Genomic DNA, 20,313 nt, shown 5'->3' with positions numbered 1-20,313 from the left:
TTTTATGCAAGATTCAAGGAATGTTTTCTACAAAATTTATTGCAAGTTATCACTCTTGTCAGCAGTAGGCCACATTGCTGTATCTAAATTCTTGTGGTTACACGTGAACATGTAGAATAGCTGAGAGCACAGTCTATAAAACAGCATTAAGTCTCCCTTGCAAAATAATCTTTTCTTTGTTTACTATAATGTGATTACAAAGAACAAAGGAGATAGAGCACTGCAGAGCCTAGTTAAAAATGTAAAAGCCAATAGTAATTTACTTTGCATGTTAAAATGATCTGAAAGTAATTATATTTTTCCACATAGCTTTTACTTTCAATAGATTTTAAATACTCACATCATGATGCACACGTCATTTGAGATTCTTTCTCAGCTATTCAGTGAATCTATGATCAGCACACTGCTCAGGTCAGCCTCCCACACCAAGCCATTTTCTGGAAACTCTGAGTGAGAAACTCCCTAAAATTCCCTCCCAGGCATGGGCTTGCTCACCTGAGTTCTCAGGACCTCAAACTTAACTCCTCTTTCCCATCCTTTCCTCCGGCGTCATTAACTGCTGCATTCCAGGAAGGCAATTAGAGGAATAGTTCATGCAGAGCAGCAAAAATGAGGAAAACAACTGTTGCAGCTCAGACTGTGATAGTAAACACCTGCACAGCTGGAAGTGTGCTCCAGCTTTGCCTCCTGGGACTACCCAGACATTTCTTTGATGCTTTCATTTGCCAGAATGTGGAGGACAAGGCCAAGAACTGAAGGGACTGGGGAATACATAGCTGGCCACGAGGCTTCAGGTTACAGCTCAGAAACAACGCAAAGCAGAAAAAAGGCAAAGGGCAGCTTTTGGATCAATTAATCTGTTTAGCAACTCTTTCAGGTGACTGTGAGGGTCATAGAGAATGGGAAAGTTCATTTGTGAGTTAGTACAGACACCAGGAAAGACTCTCCCAAATAAGAGCTCTCTTCCAGGCCAGAGAAACAGCTGAAAAGTGGAGATGATATTTTCAACAGCATAATATATCTTACGTTTTGCTTGGTTCTGCACAAGTAACTCTCACACTTCAGGGTACTATCTCTGAAGCAAAGTACTTTAAAGTTTAAAAAGCCTCACAAGGCAACTTGGATGCCCCAGTGTCAAATTTTTAACTACCAACACTATAATTTTACAAGTGAACCAAAGAAATTTGCTGTGAATGATTTTACCCAGGTATCATTCCACAATTCATGAAGGAATGCAATGTCTTCTAGTCACTGGGCCATGCTAAGAAAAGAATTCTACAGAAATGCATGAGAATCTTCATTGTGGTATAGAGAATTTTTTTTTTTTAAAGTTCTTTCCTATCTCTGAGCTATGTGGCAGCTCTCAAACTACTTTGATAAAGGACTGAATCCCGGGTACACACAAATGAGCTGAGACCAGCTGGATGGAGGGCACAAGATGTAGTGGATCAGGGAGGGAAAGGCATGAGGCAGCTGTGCTCCATCCTGGTCCCAATATGACACTGCCCTGATCATGTGGGTCACTCCTCTCCTAGAGGGTCCCATGCACAAACAGCCCTCCCTCTCTCTTCTTACATGACACAGGGCTAAGATTCTCAGTAAGAGCAATCAGCAGCCCCAAGCAGGTACTGGATACATCGTTGGTTATCACAGCAAAGGGACAAACACATTTGAATCCAGCAGCACATAAAAACTAGCATTTGTTTCAGCTGGCCTACATAAAAAAGTAAAAGGACATGTCCAACGCTTCAGGGGTTTCTGTGGCATACAGACACCCAACACAGTATTAAGAGAGCTACCCAGGCACAAGGAGAGCCCTGGACACGATACTGAAATAACTTGAATACTTTTCTCAGCCAGTCACACCATTTCCAAGTCTGGAGGGTAAGGTCTCCTATCACAGCACCACACTGCAGACTGCAGTGTTGGCATCCTCCACAGAGCCATCAAAAAAGAAAGAGGAACAACATTCCCAGTTCACATAGTTACATGCTAGCATTCAAAGTGTTTCTATCAACAGCTTCTGACTGACAGCCAAAAATAACATTACACTTTCCTTACAAAAGTCCAACATCCAATAGACCAAGCATTAAGACATCCGGAAATGAACCATAAAGGGATTTCATCAGTTCCCAGCTCCTGTTTAATACCTGATTATTACCTATGGCTATAGACAATTTAATGCACCCATTCAGGCTTCCATATTTCATTCTAAGGGAGAAACATATTCACACAGAGCAAGTATCCACGTAACCAAGAAGTGACAAATCTTTTTTAGCATGTAGAATAGTAAATGTCTAATAAAGACTTTTAAATATTACTCCAGGGAAAATATTTGACTGAATTTACACCCAACACTGTATTTTGGTGATAAAAAAAAATCATTTAGTCTGTTAGAGAATGACAAATAGCATTATGAAGAACACTGGCTACAGGCTGTTCAAACTTTAGGCAGTGGAAATGCAGTAGTTCTGCATTTCGTGTAACCATGCTTGCTTTATATCTGTCATGGATTATTTGACCATAGGAGTTCTCTGTCAAAGAATGCACTGTGATGGTTGCCATACAGACACAGAACAAAAAGACCACTCTTTGCCTTATGCTAAAGAATAAGAATTTTGACAGCTCCCGAATGAACATTTTTTAACATCTCAATTTTCAGATGGAAAACCACAGTTCATCTGCAACTGTAAATTAAGTGAAGAGCAGCAACGAGGAAGTTCATATGATAGCCTAGAAACAACCGACTCATGAGTTCTAGCCTTTGCCTGCAGCTTTTCAGCTTCTGGTACTCTTAAAAGCCAGGTTTAGTATTTTTGGCAGGAATAGAGAGTGTACAAATTACAGTACTTCAATCCAGTTGAACTGAATTTTTTACTGCAGGAAGTCTCCCTTTTTAAAACACCTAAAACATGATAGAAGCTGTAGCAATATGGGTACTTGTTGGGGCAACTGCAGAGTGTGTGTATAGAGATAGCAAGAGGTTTGTGTGATAACAGCATGGAAACAGTATAAGAAGCTGGAAGAGAACAGACCTTTAAGCCCACTTAGAGTTTTTTCCAACGTCTATCAATTTTACTCGAAGCCTTCATATATTTGGTATTTGCCTCTAAGTCATTACATTTGATCAATTTTGCTCAAGGCTGGAAAGAAAGTTATCATGTCAGAGCCTTCACAGAGTATATACAACCACTTCCTCTTCCCATTTATAAAATACAAAAATCCATCTTAAAATGCTTTTGCTGAGGCAGCACAGTAGAAGGTACAACTGGCCTATTGCTTTTGGGGTCAGACACCATGAGACTGGTCTCTGCCTCCCTTCCCATCCCATCTGTTTCACCATCACGAGTTGAGTAGATGGAATTAATTACCAGTTTCTCCCTGCATTACCTCCTGAGTTCCCACTCTCACCTTCATAGAAACATTTCTGTTTCAGCCTCAGATTAATTCCTCCCATGTGCAAGAAGCTGGCCACCTCTCTAATCCTACCTTCCTCTCCAAACTACATCCCTCACCAAACAGCTGGCCCACACTGCCTACATCAAAATTTTTCCTGTTTATCACACCTTATCTGACAGTTACAGGTGCTGTTTATTACTATAATGACCTATTCACTGTTATGCACTATTTAAAGCAGCCCACGCAGGAAAAACATTAATACAGACGTGGTACAACATTCCTCACCAAGCAGATCTAGTGAGAGGGAAGATAATGATAACAATCAAATAATATATCCACCACTAAGGCAACACCAAGCAATAAAAGGTTAAACTTAGCTTATTTCAATGCTGTAACTCTTCTTAAAATAGGCCAGATAATAATTTAATAGATAATAGCTATTAAATTCTGTTCCATTCACAGCTGTTCAACAAATCAGACCTATACAACCCAAGCACGATTTTAAACAAAATTGTGCACAGAGTATCTTTAAAATCAGTTAGCTTTGACATAAAGGCAAAATGTGGTGAAAACCTGTAAATTAGTTTGCACGCTTCCCTTTCTATTAATACTAGCAGGCTCGTTTTGGGTGAGATTTTTCATTTTATTCAAAAGTCTCTAGAGTCTTTTTATGAAAATAAAATAAAAATCCATAGCCAAGTAAGAACAAAAGAGTCCAAAATATGCTAGTGTACTGCTGGCTAAATGACTAGGCTACTTTTCTGGCTGGGCAAATCTTCAAAAATCATTTTCTCTACTGCATGAAAGAGTTATTTATCACAAAAGTCCATGCAGTCAGAAGACAACACGAGGGACTCGAGCCAAAAAGAAAGGCAGCATCAAATCCAAGACTGGCCCTTAGAGCTTGTACCACTTTTCAAGCCATTCCTGTTGGAGTGCTATAGCATTTCTCTAACAGGAGGAGCAAATTACCAGCCGCTGACATTTGGGCTGCCCACCTTTTCTCCTTCTTTGCTCCGAATTTCCCAAGTCTGCAAGGTTTTAAGCATGTGTTATATACAAATAACACCAGAGCATTGTGCTACGGCATCTTCTTTTTTTTTGTGGGAGTTGTCTTCAAGCTGTAGCTTTTGGGATTTCCATTGGAGCCAAGCAAGCCGGGGAGGGAGCGGAGCTGGGCGACAATGGGAATATCCGGCTCTGCCTCCCACTGGAAAAAACAGCAACAACAGAAGGGGAAGGGAAGATTCCTGGACACCGCATGACAATTGTCCTGTTTTGGGGAGCTCAGGAAGAAGGAAGTCAGCCTAACAGCCCCACTGGGTGACCTTTCCAAGCAAACTTTCCAAGCTATTTAGCGAGGCGGCGGGAGGCTGCCACTCCTCCTGCCGTACCGCCGAGTTCCCCGGGTCCCGCTGTCCCTGTCTGAGCCGCGGCTGAGCCGCTCCAGGGCGGCGATCCCGGTCCGGCTGCCGGGACCGGCGGCCCCCGCTCCCCCGGCCAGCAGAGCCTCCCGCCGCGCCCCGCCGCGCCCCGCCGCACCTTTTGCTCAGAGGCCGGACCCGCACGGCGACCTTGACGTTGGCCATGGCTCGGCTGACGGCCGGCAGCCCCGGCCCCGCATCCCGCGGGACGGGGAGGGACGGGGAGGGACGGGAGGAGCGAGAGGAGCGGAGCCGCCCCGCCGGGGAGGGCCGGGCAGGAGAGAGCCCGGCCCAGGCAGCCCCCGTGAGGGAGCGCACGGGAATTTCCCCGGCCGAGAGCAGGCGCTTGGGGAAAGGCTGCCCGGAGCTGCCGTGCGCAGCCTCTCCAGCATCCGAACCGCGCTTTTAGCCTGAGACAGGAGGCGGCACCCCCAAAAAGGCCTGTTTGAACCTCCTTTACCCAAGAGTTCAACGCCGCCAGCACGATGAAGGGTGCTGCCCTTAAAGCGCTCACTAGGGACGAGCCCTGTAATCCCTTCACATGCATTTGATAGGAATTTAGGGAAGGCAAGTATCCCCTCCTTATTAGTGCTAAAGGAAAGGTCTCAAGTGTTTTAGATTTCCTTGGAAACATCCAATCTTCGTGTGGGTCGTACTTAGGAGCTAAAAGAAAATTTTGAAACTTCCGAAGAACTTTAACTGAAATCAATACCTAGTTGTTGCACTGGTGTAAGTTTTGTACTTAAGAGTAATATAAAAATCACGGAAGGTATTTTAAAAATTTCTTTCAGAATACTGTCACTGTCAGTGACTCAGCTAATGATGCTACGGGAAGATGCAAGAACAAGTAGCATTGGCATAAAAAAGATGCCAAGCTCAATAGGCAGGTCCTATTTGATTTTGACAATTCCATTTGCCAATGCAAATTTCTAAATGGACTCCTGGTTTTGCATTTCAAAATATGATAAACTGAGCTATATTTAAATATCATATATGAGAGTTTAAGAATCCTATGTTGTTTTTATATATAAACAACTTCTGTTTAATTTTTAACTGCTTTAAGTATAGTTATTTTCATGAGACAGTTTGCCTTAAACTCCAGAAATGTTATAGCTAAATGAAAAAGGCACCATATTTCAGAACTTTTCCAAAGTGAAGAATGGAATAAATCCTTGGGACCCAATACTCCATTCACCACAGAGGTGCTAAAATGAATACCTACAAGCTGTGAATCATTGTATACTTGAAATACTTTGAAATCACACTAAAGAATTAATTGACACATCACTGGCAAATGGCAATTATCTAAACTCTACCAACTCCACAGTCAACTCTTCAAAAGTAGATACAGTAAAAGAAGAAAATATGCTCAACTCTTTGGGATATGGCAAGACCACATATTTCAAAGAATTACAATGAACAAACTGACTAGAATGTTTCCATTGTGATCTAAAATGATTAAATTACAACGGTTTCACTGCCTGGTCTAAATCATCACTGTAAGACAGAGTGAGAGTCTAAGCCTAGAGTAGATGTACAGGACTTTTACTCACAAAAATCACAGAATCAATTAGGTTGGAAATGACTCATTGAGTCCAACCTATGATCACCTATTGTTCTGTTTTCTCCTGTGTCACAGAATGTGCAAAGCATTTTCATTAAAAATGTCAGGTTCTCTGCAGTTGTGTGGAAAACCCTAATTTCCACTTCTGAAACAACAGTGGCATGAGAATTTGGACTCAAATCCTGTAATGACATATAGCAAGTGTTGACACAAAGACCCCATTAATGCCTGTTTGCATAAATGCTGTTTATATTCTTAGAGCCTACCTAGTGATATCCTGCTTAAACCTAATTAAAATTGTTTCTGTCCTCTTCTCGATGGGAGCAGAGAGGAACATCAGCTTACACAGTACACTAGAGAACTGTTAAATTGGATGTCTTGTCATCACACTCTGCAGAATGGTTACAAAGATTAAAAAGAGATTCTCAGAAAATTTCACATATAAAATAGACCAAGTACAAGTAAGTAATAATAGAGTGCGCTCAACAAAGCCAAATATTTCTTCCTTAATTCTGCTTTATGTGCAATAGTCAGGTAAACTTGTGAACTTTGTGGTACTGAGCCACCCAGTGGTTATTTTGAAAAAGCAAAATGCTCTTATTTCAGCAACAGAAATCAACAGGTTGGATTTTCACATAACAAATGATGCAAGAATAGAAAGGAATACATTTGCACCACTTCAGTCTACTCCATATCCTGAATATAAACCCTCCAAAGACAACCAACTATACTGGTTTATAGATGTCCTGCCAGTGACATTGCACCAGCCTGTCTCCTCATGAGGGTTACAAACTGGGACAATCAATGCTTTTGATAAACTGTCAATCTTACTTATGGTACAAGAGTTTTATTCCAAGTGGGACACCGAAAACAGGGCAAGCAACAGAAAAAGAGAATCTGAAGAATATATTATCACTATCATTGAAGAATTTCCTGCTTTCCCACAAAACCACATCAGTCCTAAAAAACTGTAATTTAAAACTAATTTAATTTTTTGACTGCAGCTCCTATGGAAGCATAAGCTTGGAAGTAAGACTTTGCTCTATAATTTTAATTATAGGACTTTATAACAAAATTAAAAGCAAGAAACAGAGCTTTTGAAATCTAGTACTTTTATTAAAGTTTTACGGCAATATACAAAATACAGTGTTTTATCGAGATGCTTACAAAAATGAATAAAGATACTATAGCAAGTGCAAAAAAAATATCATAACAATTTTCCATTGAAGACACAGGCTCCAAGGGACTCTTATCCAACTATTTCAAAAAGGAACTTCTCAGTACTCTGTCTTCCTATGAACTACTGCTCATTGTCCTTTTTTTTAGTAAATAGTTGGAGAACTGTTACTTAATAACAGAAATATAACTACCTATGGATTTAAAGACATCTCTGTTGCAGTTTTCACAGAAGAACCTAAGAATGTAGTTTTTTGAGCAGTCATCCTACTTGAGGAAAACTATTTGTTAGGCTAAAGATAAGCCAAAGTCCAAGTCAGCAGTATTGCATACATTGTTAGAATACACTTCCTTTTGCAGTTCTTCCCATTTCAGTATTTGCTCTGTCAGCTCCTCCAACTCTATCATGAGCACCTTTGTTTTTGACAAAGTGGTGTCCTGAAACAGAAAAGGGTTGGATTTAATCTCTATACATCCTGTCAGTCTATCAGGACATAGAAATAACCTAAACAACCAAACTGCATTGCATTTATCATGCTGGAGAAGACAGCAGGTTCAATTCTTTCACTACTCACCATATTGCTCATCATGTGTGGTACCTGAGGGATGCTTTTCACAGACTGCAAATGGTTTTCAAGCTTCTCAATGAAAGTCACAGCCTCAGCCAACAACTCTACTATACACCTGTAACCAAAAATGAGCTCAAAACTTGTGCTAAACAACAAGAATTTAATAAGTTATTTTTTCATTGCCCTGCTTTTCTTAGTCCCCTTTTCCAGCTTTATGCAAATTTCTAACCATCTTAATTAATTTTTCTGCAATTACACTTTTTGTATGGCCTTTAGCAACAAGCAGAGCAGGAATTACAGAAGTGAATAGCCACTCCTTCAGTACCTGGGCTAGATTTTTAGACTGTAAGAAGAAGTACTATACTTGTAAAACATGCACTATGCATCTCTGAGAATCATTCACATTTAATTCTAAGCAAGCAACAGTGGAAGGAAGATACCCAGTGCTAAAGTAACAACTTCTGCTTGGGAGAAGTATAACAAATCCAGCATGTAGCACGTTTGTTTAAAACAATGCATCACAATTTGTTCTGTAGACTTCTAAAGACAAGACCAATAACCTAAGTAAATATTCATAAAATATGTATCACTACATTTCTATTAATTTATCAATGAGTAAACTACCAGCTTTTAGCTGAGGTTCTGCTACCATTTTTTTGTCTATTTTTATCAGTGGAAAAATTATTGAGAACATATGATTTTTATTGTCTGTTAGTTCAAATTAATTTGGACTCAAGAAAACCAGACAAAATATTTTCTTTGTGCCTACTTGTGAAAAGTAGCCTCAATAGGCAGGCTTTCTTCACATCTGTGTTTGATCAACCTCTTTCTGAGGTCCCTCTTCTCTTTCAGAATGGCTTCCAAGTGCCTGTTCATGTCTTGCAAAATCTCACACTTTTTCCCTATAAAATAAAATTGAAACTTTGAACCTAATCTCCTGCTAAAACAAAAGCAAAATTTCTCCTGAAGACAGAAAGAAAAATACTGATCTACTGCAGTGGACAGCTTACATTCAAGAGGCATTAATCAGAATGGCTTTTGTTGGAGCATATATGATTTAGTATCAACATGCACTCAAAATCACAATACCTACTTTTCAGAGATAGATATAATTGTTTTACATTATCTATAGTTTTAAGTAAATTCTCTATGGGATGAAGTCAACTATACCATAGCAATGAAATATCACAACAGATTTCACTAGTCTAGCACAAGAGTAGCAAGCTAGAAAGTTTTTAAGCACACATAAAATCAGAGTGGACAAAATGTGCAATTATAATAAATCAATGCACGTGCTCCCTAAGTGCTAAATTAAAAATGTAATAAGTTTAGGGGGATAGAGATGCAACAGAAATACACTGAGTTTCTGGAAAAGAAGCAGAGTAGCAAATGCAGGCCAATAGTTGCTGATGATCTCAGAACTGATGATCCACTGACCCTGGGGAGCTAACCACACCTCCTACACTGTTTTGGAGAATGAGTTACACATGCAGCTTCTATGAGACAGTAGAGAGTGCAAGTTCAAATAGTATGGAAACATGCTTCAGGTGTTAATAAAACACCTACCACCTCGAACAAGTTATTCAGAGGTAACTGCTGCAATAACTTCTAGAAGGGTCATGTACTCATTTGAAACATTAATCTGCATCTAACTTAAGACTCTTCATTTTTCTACAGTACAACTGCACTTACCTAAGTAAAAAGGGTGAGTAATGTCTGCTGTCTCATTCTCCAACTGCATCATTTCTATTTTCAATTTTATCTACAACGATAATAACATCAAATGAAAATGCATTTTTAACATACTTATCCAGACATTGTTGACTCTCTTGGGGTGAAGGAGGAAGTGGAAAGGGAGAAAGCGGTAGCATAGGGAGAACATGTGTGTGAAAGAGAGCAAGCATTACCTCAAGAACACGTTATCCTGCTCCCTGGGAGTTTCTACTACTGGGTGGGGATTTTGTGGTCAGTAAGAAAAAGACTGTTTAAAAACACCAGCCTAAATGATTTGGAGGTTTGTGCTGGAAAAGACAGATCTTGCAATTCATTCCTAAACCACAGAACTTATGATAGAATGGCTTGGGTTGAAAGGGCCCTTAAAAATCATCTAGTTACAAGCCCCTGCCAATAGGCAGGGATATCACCCATTAGACCAGGTAGCTCAGAGCCTCTCTAACCTGGCCCTGAACACCTTCAGGGATGGGGCATCCACAACTTCTCTAGGCAATCTGTTCCAGTGTCTCACCACCCTCACAGTAAAGAATTTTTTCCTAATGTTTAATTGAATCTAATCTAATCTAATCTAATCTAATCTAATCTAATCTAATCTAATCTCATCTCTTTTCTTTTACTTTAAAGCCATTCCCCCTTGTCCCAGCAGTATCTGCCTGTGGAAAAAGTCAGTCTCCCTCTTTTCTTAAACCCTCTTTAAGTATTGGGTGGCTGCTGAACAATCCCTGCTCTCTCAGTCTGTTTTTGTAGGAGAGGTGTTCCAGCCCTTGGACCATCTTCATGGCCCTCCTCAGGAACTACTTCAAGAGGGTTCACTTCTTTCCTGTCCTGAGGATCCCAGACCTGGACACAGCACTCCAGGTGGGGTCTCACAAGGACAGAAGACAAGAATCCCCTTCCTGGCCCTGTTGGCCACACTACTTTTGATGCAGCCCAGGATGTGGTTGTTTTTCTGGGCTGTGACTACACATTGCCACGTCATGTCCAACTTTTCATCCACAAGAAATCCCAAGTCTTTCACCACAGTGCTGCTCCCAATGAGTTCATCTCCCAGTCTGTACTCACATCTGGGATTGCCCTGATCCAGGTGCAGGACCCCACATTTGGTCTTGAGCCTCTTGAGGTTCTTGTGAACCTATTTACTTCTCATGCTTGCCCAGTCCCTCTGGATGGTATCTCAATCTTCTGCTGTGTCCAGTGCTCTTCTCCTGCCAATTCCTTAATCACCGAATAGTCTACCCTTCAAACCCATGTCCCTCCTATTTACATCTCCTACAAAGCAGTTTCATAGTCTACATAGTGTCTAAACCAACATTGTAAAATAAAAGGCAACAGCCAATTAAGGCAGTATGAAATGTCTGAGATTACCACCTGCTAACCAACAATATTGCCTATAAAGAGACACTTTTTTGTGTCCTGAAGTCAACTACAAGTTGTTCTTTATTGTTCAGTTTCTTCAAAAAACTTCAGGTAACACTTTAGTCAAAGGTACAGCGTGCTGAATCCTTCTACTTAAACTTTTGTTTCATAGTTTTGTTTTATAACAATTCAGACCACTGGGGGAAAAAAAGTGCCACCCATTAAACAGCTGAATTGTTAACAAAATCCTCAAAACATGAAACAACATGGCATATGGCAGTCTGATATTTCATTGGGGCCCTGTATTATCTCCAGGTATGGAAGTGTTGAGTGTACACTGACAATAGTAAAGGCTGTACCTCATTGATTTCAGCTTCCACGTTTACCATTTTTTCCATCTCTGAGAATTTCGGAAAACATGACATTCTTCTGCAAGTTAAATCCAAGGTCTCCTTTGAAAGTAAAACAACAGGAAAAACGCAATCAGCAGCACGAACGTACCAAGCAAATGCTCCATAAAGGTTTTTAACAGTCCAAAGCTGTTCCTCTCCCGCGCTCCGCAACACAGCGCCCTTCACGAGAGCAACGAGAACCGCGCGGCGCTATCCCGGCGGCCCGGGCGGTACCGGCCGCACGGCTCCCATCTCCCCGCTGCCCGGGCGGTACCTGCCGCACGGCTCCCATCTCTCCACTGCTCACGGCTCCCATCTCCCCGCTGCGCGGGTGGTACCTGCCGCACGGCTCCCATCTCTCCACTGCTCACGGCTCCCATCTCCCCGCTGCCCGGGCGGTATCTGCCGCACGGCTCCCATCTCCCTGCTGCTCACGGCTCCCATCTCCCCGCGGCCCGGGCGGTACCTGCCGCACGGCTCCCGTCGCCACGCACCGCTCCAGCAGCAAGGCCGCCGCCGAGGGCTCCCCGGGCTGCTCGGGCCAGGCCGCGCCCGGCTCCTCATCGCTCTCCGCGCTGAGCCACGAGCTGCACTCCAGCTCCAGCTCGGAATCGCCGTCGAGATCGGAGTCGAGCTCGGGCTCGCCCGCCCCGCGGGGCCGGGGGCTGGGCGTGGCGGCCGCCGCGGCCGGGGTCCCGCTGTCCCGCAGGGAGCGGGAGCGCCGGGGGGCCGCCATGGCGGGCGTGGCAGGAACGGCGCTGACACGCGTCCGGTTCCGGGCGGGCGCGGCCGGAGCGGCGGTTCGGGAAGGGCGGAGCGCGGGGGACGGGCCGGGGCTCCGCCGCCGCGGAGCGTCTGCCAGCGGCGCCGGACAGGTCGGTTGGGCCGGGCCGGGCCCGGCGGCCCCCGGCGGTGCGAGGGTCGGGGCCGGAGCAGCCGGACGGGGTTGGGGCGGGGGCACCGCGGCCTGCCGCGGGTCGGTGCTGGCCTCGCCCCTTGCCGGGGGGCCCGAGGCGGCGCGGAGCACATCTCGTGTCGGGCTGCCTACGTGCTGTGCCAGCCTTCACTCCCCAGCGAGCCCGGCACTAATCCCGGGTGAGCCGCGCGCCCTGGGATTAAGCCCCGCTGGGGTTACGGAGGTGGGTGTCGTGTGTCTGCTAACAGACACGGCAGAGGAGTCTGCTCTCTAAATAAAGGTCTCAAAAAACCCAAATAAAACAGTAACAGTGTTGGCATTCCAGCGCTGCTAGATGCCACAGAGATCACAGCCCGTCTCCGTAGAGAATCTCCTTATGATGCGATGCGGGGCCTCGAAAAGGCAAACTATAGAAAATGTGCGGTTTTCCACTTAGTTTTAACTGTGGTTGTTGCATAGTTTCAGTAATCAAACTGCTGTAAGGAAGACACCTTAGTCTAGGTAAATTCAAGTAAGCCTTTAGACTTCTAGGTTTAATTATGAGTGAGATGAAAGCACAGCAGTGAAATGGTTCAGTGTGTCAGAATACTTGTAGTGTTGGGGACAGTGCACATAAAATGACTTTTTACCTTTGCTTTATCACAGAGACTTTGGATTGCCTTTCTCTAGCACAGAGTAAAACTGGCTGACACCATCAGTCGCACTTTGTGTGCTTGATAGAGAACTGTTAGGATGGGAAATAGTGCACTAAAAGCCCACCTGGAGACAGCACAGAAAACTGGTGTGTTTCAGCTCACAGGAAAGGGGCTTACTGAGGTAATGTACTGGGAGGGGAAACATGGCTCTTTGTATGGAAAATATATCAAGATTTTTTATTTTTTTTTTTCATTTTTGCTTGTCTTGTCATCTGATCGAGAATTTATCTGTCAGGGCACTTACATGCTTATGAGCTTATGCTTTACAGTGCAAATATGTTCAAGAATTACTAGTTATGATGTTATGCTTTTAGAAAATGGCTGTAAACTTGAAGAGGACAATATAAATTTTATAACCGTATTGTAACTTAGATTACACTTAGATGTCACTTGTAGGTACTTATGATATATTTAATTGTAGACATATGAATAGTCTGTACAGGCTGTTCAATGGGCTGGCAGCAAGCATCCTGAAAGTTTATTACATTGGAAGTTATCTTAACTTAGACTCAACTGCAGAAAAACACAGAATGTCCTGGAACCAACAATTCACAGGATAGCCAAGAATAACTCTATATTGCAGTAATTTTCCAAGCCTTTTCTAACATACCTTCTTCCACTGTCCTACCTCCCCTCTTCACTTTTTCTATGGCAAGCCAAAGGATGATCAAAACCACTGGCTTATTCATCAGGACTCCTTGATGGTGATTGTCAGGTTTTTCTTTTATTCACCTGAGTGCCACAACTCAGTACCAAAGTGATACAGGGTATAAATAAGGAAAATGGTATGCATAATTATTTCAAAAAGGAATGGAGAAGAAAAATTTTCACAGAATACTCTGCTAAAATATATAGTTATTAACTGGCTGTATTTTAAAGTATATGTTGGCATGTTTAAGAGAAGCACATAAGAGGATGAAAATGCAATGTTTTTAATTTTCCTTATTTGGATGAAAAACTACTCCTTCTACATGTTAGTGTTTTCTTTATACCCCTTTCCCCTTCCCAGATGAAAAAATATTTTCAAAAATATGGGTTAAACAAATTAGCTAATCACAGTGTGGTGATTGCAATTGTGATACATATGGCAGTATGTAACAGTGAGACAATTAAAATTTTAAGCTGTGAAACTTGAACATTCAAATTTGTATCAGCTTTTTAAATGCTGTATCTTTTCCTCCCCCAATAGTTTCCTGAAGATCTGCAGAAGCTAACAAGCAACTTAAGGACAATAGACTTGTCGAACAACAAAATAGAGCTCCTGCCACCTCTCATTGGAAAATTTTCCTTTTTGAAGAGCCTTGCTCTAAACAACAACAAACTAAGTATGCCTGCTAATTAATATCTCCACTGAGTTTTAAGATAATAACTCATTTTCTCTATCAAAAACTAAATTTAATTATATAACTCTCACAAGATGTAAATGAGGAGTTTGGTCACCTAAATTGAAATCTTTGGAATTCATGTACAGGATAAGAACCTCTAAATCATAAATTCTACAAAACTAGTTTTTTAGAATTAGCTTTAGTGGCTTAGTGTATTACCAATTTTACATGAGTACTTAAACCCACAGAGGTTTTGTGCTGTGACTTAACCTGATGTGAGGGTTTAACAGTGTCAGATGGTTTAGTACTTGTCAAGAGAACAGGTAATGAAGATTACATGTAGACAGTGTTGCTGGTTGTTACTGTTTCTGTTAAACATTAACATTATGAAAAAATCATGATGAAGAAACTAGGGGTTTTATGCATTAATTATGTGTTATCTGCCTACTTGAGAAAATAAAGGTAATTTACAAACTTCACTGACTCTCTAGTGCAGCTCATTAGTTATACCCACATGTAGGTGGAAAGAGGTATGAATGGATGCCAGCAGACCTTACCTGGTGATGTTTGTATGCTAGTATGACACAGAATGAATTATAACTCATTTCTGAGGAAGTTGACTAATACCTTTAAAGAGCAAAGATGAAGCTGTTAATTTTGTGGTATTTCAGGTGTCATAGAACATGTTGGCAGAGTGTAATGACTATAACTGACAGGCTAAAATCTTCTGAATAGTGATTTCAGGCCATAATTTGAAGGTCTGCCTTGTCTGCGGATTATTTTTGATACATTTATAGATGATGGTTAACAAGCACGTGTTGTCTGTGGGCTTAAGTTTCTCTGCAGGGATCTATCTGTGCCTTCACTGGAAACTGGGGAGGAATTCAGTAAGAAATGACTTAATATAGCACTGTTCTCCCTGCAGAAGCTTATTTGAATTAAATGGGTATGAATGTTTACTGCTCTTTAGGTCATACGTTTTTCTGTCATTTTTCTCTAGCTGCTTTACCTGATGAGCTGTGCAAACTGAAAAAACTGGAAACACTTCACTTGAATGGCAATCACTTGAGGCAGCTACCGGCTGCATTTGGACAACTTTCGGCTCTCAAAACCCTGAGCCTTTCTGGAAACCAGCTTCGGACTGTGCCTACACAGCTCTCTGGTCTTCGCCATTTGGATGTGGTAGATCTTTCAAAAAACCAGATCCAAAATGTCCCCGACACCGTGGGAGAACTGCAGGCTATTGAACTCAATTTGAATCAGAATCAGGTCTGGTAACTGAGATGTTGTGGGAATGTAAATTTAGGACATGGTTTATCTTGAACTTAGTACAGCCATGTAAGATGAGACCATCAAAACTTTATAGCTGAAAGACACTTTCTGGACACAACACAAATGAGGAATCATAACTAGATTTTGTGTACCAACACATCAAACTGCCTGAATTGATTGACTAAAAAATTCTGGATTTAGTCATGCAGAAAATTATTTGAACAGTTCTTGAGTAGGAATGTGATAAACAGATGTGTAGGTTGCTTGTCATCATGGAATAAAAAAATGTATTTTGATTTTTGATCAGTTGTTACTTATGCATCGTTTTTAAGTACTTACTACTAATGTAGTTTCTATTTACAATATGGTAATTTTTCTGTATAAGTCAGAAACAGATCACTTAATAATCATTGATCACTACCATTTTAATCCCATTTCTCTTTTTTTTTATTTCCACAAGATTTCCCAGATCTCAGTGCAGATCTCCCACTGTCCACGCCTCAAAGTCTTGCGTTTAGAAGAAAACTGTCTAGAACTCAGCATGCTGCCTCAGAGTATCCTCAGTGATTCCCAGATCTCACTGCTTGCAGTAGAAGGCAACCTCTTCGAAATCAAGAAACTCAGAGAACTGGAAGGTTATGATAAGGTTTGTGTTTTGGGTTTTTTTTTGCCTTTTTGTATTTAAAGAAACTCCTGGTTAAGTCCTTACTCAGAGTACTAAGCATTTATGCTGATGAATAAAAGCACCAAATAGTCTGTTGGTGGTGTCATTGCTACTGGATTCGTAACTAACCTCTGAAAACAACTCCCGGAGTTCTTCAGAGATAACTGCCTTGTAGGATAAGTGTTCTTTCATCAGCATCTTTTAAAGGGTAGCTGATAATGACAATCCTGTCTTCACTTTAATGTGACAAAAAATAAGGGATGTTTCAAATTATACAGCATTTGTTAAGTATTTAATATTAGTTCATCCTTAACACTGGAGATTTGACCATTAATCAGAATTGCAGCAAATGCCAGAAATGTTTTCGGCGTGTCTTTGTTCAAAATTAAAACTCTTAATAGTTATGCCTGGGATATAAAAATATGCTTTAGATGCAGACTGTTTTTGAGTCTGAGAGCAGAAGCTCAGCTGCTTTTAGTAGTAATGAATCCCCTATTAATTTCTGAAAAAATCTTAGGTTTTTTTTCTGTTTTCTTTGTAGTACATGGAACGATTTACAGCTACAAAGAAGAAGTTTGCATGATCACTATTCTGATCCTGTATATTACCAGTAAGAAGACATAGAATCAAAGCATCTGCTTCACTGACTTGAACCAAGGCTGATGAAGGAAATGATCAGAGTACTCCTCTTGTAGTAGTCTGAAACAGCCTGTTAAGACCACATTGAATAAACTTGAACTAGAGAATATAGGTATTGAACTGATGAACCTGCCCAGGGGCCAGTTTTGATTTTAGTGCCACAATAGCTTTTAACACACTACATGTTCTCCTTTGTCAGGGCTTGTTCTTTCACAGAGAAAGGGAACAAGCATTTCAAAGTTGCCAGTTCCCTTTTGTCAGGAAGCTGGCTGTTGATTTGTAAGAGGATTATTTCTTCTGGAAACATTTTTCCATGATAGCACATGGAAGTTCTACCACTAATGCACTGTATGTCTTGCAGTACGCACTGTTATGCAGAGAAGAACTTTTACAAATGAGGTTTTAGTTGATAACCTGTGTTAGTTGGGGTTTTTTTTGTTTTTTTTTTTTAATGAAGCACAAATAGTTGTGATTAAGTTAAATGTTTTATTAACAGCTTCCAGTAAACAAATTGTGGTTTGAGCATCCTTCATTTATATTTTACACTACAGGCTTTCTTTTCCCGTAAGCAAGAATTGCACTACAGTCCAGTTTTGCTTGAGCTGTATGAAATAAAAATTAGGTTCATCTTCAGTGTATTCAGTAAAAATGTATATTGCTAGAAAATATAATATCCTTGCACTGACTCCTTGTGTACAGAGCAATGCTGAAGGTTTTAGTCGTCAGCCCATTGCTGCTGCCTTATTACCAAAAGCACCTAGAAAGAGCTAAAAATGTATGCAATTATGTAACTTATACTGAAAAGGAATATGTACTTGTATATTTTAGTAAATTATTTTCAAAAAATCAGTTCAAGTTTATTTGGTGTAACTTGTCATTTTTTTAAGTAATACAAAGATGTCACTGAAAGCCCTCACTTAGCTACTTGAGTCTGTTGTTGGTAACAGCTACACTTCAACATTACACTCATAATTATGATTAAAAATAAGTGGTTCTTTTGTGAGATGCTCAGAGAGGTATTTATTTCCTTGACCCTGTTGCCATCTTATTTCAGTTCTTACATAGTAATACTTAGAAGAAGAGTGTTTTAGGGGACATCAGCTCCTTATTCAAAGGATGGATGTGATTCATCATTTAACAGGGAACCAGTTCTACTTAAGAATCCCCATTCCAGCTATTTTTTAATAAAAAAATCTACTAGCTTGACAGAAGCTTGACTAGCTTCCTGACAGCTGACCATGTTTATGAGACTACTTTGTTTTGCAAGGCATACAGTGAAGTGCTTTAAGAACACTTATGTCTTACCATGATGCAAAGCCCTGTATAGTCAGAAATCTATTCAACTTCATACTAATGGATTCCACTGATTAAGACATGCAAACTGAGTAGTGAATAAAGCCTCCACACTTGTTCTAAATTTTTCCTCCTTCTACTTGATACCTAAATCCCATTTGAAGTACTAGTTTGTTTTGGTTTTTTTTTCCCTAGAGCTTTGCTGTGCATGAGACATCAACAGAACAAATTAGTTAGCAGATTCCCCCTTTGCATTCACCAAAGGAGTGGTCTATCATCAATATGTATGCACTTGGCAATACTGTGCTGTGGTACCATTTCAGTTGTACAATTTTTTACTGAAAGTATCTGCACTCAGAGGTGCTGCTTCTCTCATTGAATGTGTTTGTTTACCAGTGTTGTTATTTTCTATTCAACAATGTGTAAGAAGAGATGGTAGAACAGAACTGTTGAAAATTACAGAGTTAGCATTGCTCTAAAAAAAAAAAATCTTAGTGTGAAGTATTTAAGTAAGTCAACATTTCTTTTTTGTGATCACTGGTACATTTACAAATCTTTCAATTTCTCATTGTTAGGCTCCTTTGCTGCTTTGGAGTTATGACAGCTATCAAAGCTTTTGTAGAGCAGAACGGAGAAAGCATCACGTAAAATACTGATTGGAACCAAGTTAGTCCTAATTAACTAAACTTGCTCCAGAACAGAGGATGACTTATTTCTGTTGCAAGGAATAAAATAACTGACTGATGCCCTTGACCATTTTAACTCACAGCAATGAGCTGTGACTAAGTCACATAGTGGAATGCTGTTCTAGACATTTCAGCACTCTACATAACCTATCAGTAGTTTCATATTGGGACTTCCTGTTTCCCTTCTCATCACCCCCACCCTGCAAAAAGTGAAGTTTTATTTCTGTGCATAATTACTTGCAGCTTTTTAATTTTGGAGTTACTGAGGTAGAGCATTACCCTAGTTAACAATAGAAACCATTTGTGCATTTTGTTTCAGACCTGTATCACTTGCTGTCCAGTTTTCCATTTCAGGAAGACACACATTTAATCCATCTGCTCCACCAGCATTTAGACACTGCATTGCTTCAAATGCAGCAAAGTGAATTAGCAGCTGTAAGTCATTGTGAACAGTGAGTTGTTTCACCCTATTGCCTTCACAGAGGTGTTTTCTACAAGTAGTTGTACAAGCAGCATGTGCTGCAGTTCATAGTACAGTTACTGCTGTGCTAAAAAGCTGTCTTTCATCAAGGAGCAGACTAGCTGGAATTTACCAATTATTGTCCTTTAAGTGTACCCATGTGACATGTACTACCTCCTCATAATAGTTACAGAACCAGGGTGTCCCTAGTTTCTGGTAGTTACTAGATAGTATATTAGAAGTACTTCTTCCAAGCTCTTCCCAGGGATGTTAGTCTCTACTGCAGCTTAGAACTGTGGCAAGTCGACAGAAGTCTCTCTTTCTTCCTGTACCTCCTCCCCGTTAAAGAGTGTTCTGGGAACCTGAGGCTCTGGTATGAGAGAAAATACAATTTAAAATGCCTCACAAATGAAAGTGTAGTGGCAGTAGGTTAATTTCATCTACTGGACTAGTTATTTGCTAGTCATCTGTTACCACTTAATTAACTAGAAAGTTTGAAATTATTTTACTTTGTTCCTTTATCATCCTGAAGTATACTCCCATGTACATCATGATCTTTCAAAGAAGAGATGGACACAGTTCACTGTGAATTTAAGAGATGTTGATTATGTGAGGATCAAAACTGAAGTGTTAAAGATCACAATATTCCTCTCCTCCCAACCACACCCATTCTTTTCTTAGCATTGGGATTTCTGTGAAATAAAAATAGACATGGAACTTCCTAGTTGAATAGTAGCAATTAGTCCTGC

General features: G+C 40.8%; 3 protein-coding genes across 3 annotated transcripts in view; 1 reads left to right on the top strand and 2 right to left on the bottom strand.

Moving 5' to 3' along the window:
- Positions 1 to 5,034, bottom strand: part of STARD9 (StAR related lipid transfer domain containing 9) — a 98,844-nt gene extending 93,810 nt beyond the window's left edge. The window contains exon 1 of the mRNA XM_058850652.1: positions 4,942 to 5,034. Coding sequence (XP_058706635.1) covers positions 4,942 to 4,988 — 47 coding nt within the window. The 5' untranslated portion in view covers positions 4,989 to 5,034. The remainder of the gene's footprint in view (positions 1 to 4,941) is intronic.
- A 2,448-nt stretch (positions 5,035 to 7,482) lies between these two features.
- HAUS2 (HAUS augmin like complex subunit 2) lies at positions 7,483 to 12,394 on the bottom strand. Its single transcript, XM_058842353.1, has 6 exons — positions 12,081 to 12,394; positions 11,582 to 11,674; positions 9,825 to 9,894; positions 8,902 to 9,034; positions 8,139 to 8,247; positions 7,483 to 8,001 (listed from the first exon to the last, which is right to left on the bottom strand). The coding sequence occupies exons 1-6, from the start codon at positions 12,348 to 12,350 to the stop codon at positions 7,852 to 7,854; spliced, it is 825 nt and encodes a 274-aa protein (XP_058698336.1). The 5' UTR covers positions 12,351 to 12,394; the 3' UTR covers positions 7,483 to 7,851.
- Positions 12,390 to 17,974, top strand: LRRC57 (leucine rich repeat containing 57). Its single transcript, XM_058842365.1, has 6 exons — positions 12,390 to 12,489; positions 13,176 to 13,346; positions 14,415 to 14,550; positions 15,551 to 15,819; positions 16,283 to 16,468; positions 17,028 to 17,974. The coding sequence occupies exons 2-6, from the start codon at positions 13,263 to 13,265 to the stop codon at positions 17,067 to 17,069; spliced, it is 717 nt and encodes a 238-aa protein (XP_058698348.1). The 5' UTR covers positions 12,390 to 12,489; positions 13,176 to 13,262; the 3' UTR covers positions 17,070 to 17,974.
- Positions 17,975 to 20,313: the final 2,339 nt, after the last annotated feature.

This window comes from Poecile atricapillus, chromosome 1, assembly GCF_030490865.1.
Source record: "Poecile atricapillus isolate bPoeAtr1 chromosome 1, bPoeAtr1.hap1, whole genome shotgun sequence".
Lineage (NCBI taxonomy): Eukaryota > Metazoa > Chordata > Aves > Passeriformes > Paridae > Poecile > Poecile atricapillus.
The sequence above is the reverse complement of the archived record's forward strand: the minus strand, read 5'-3'. Positions and strand labels throughout refer to the sequence as shown.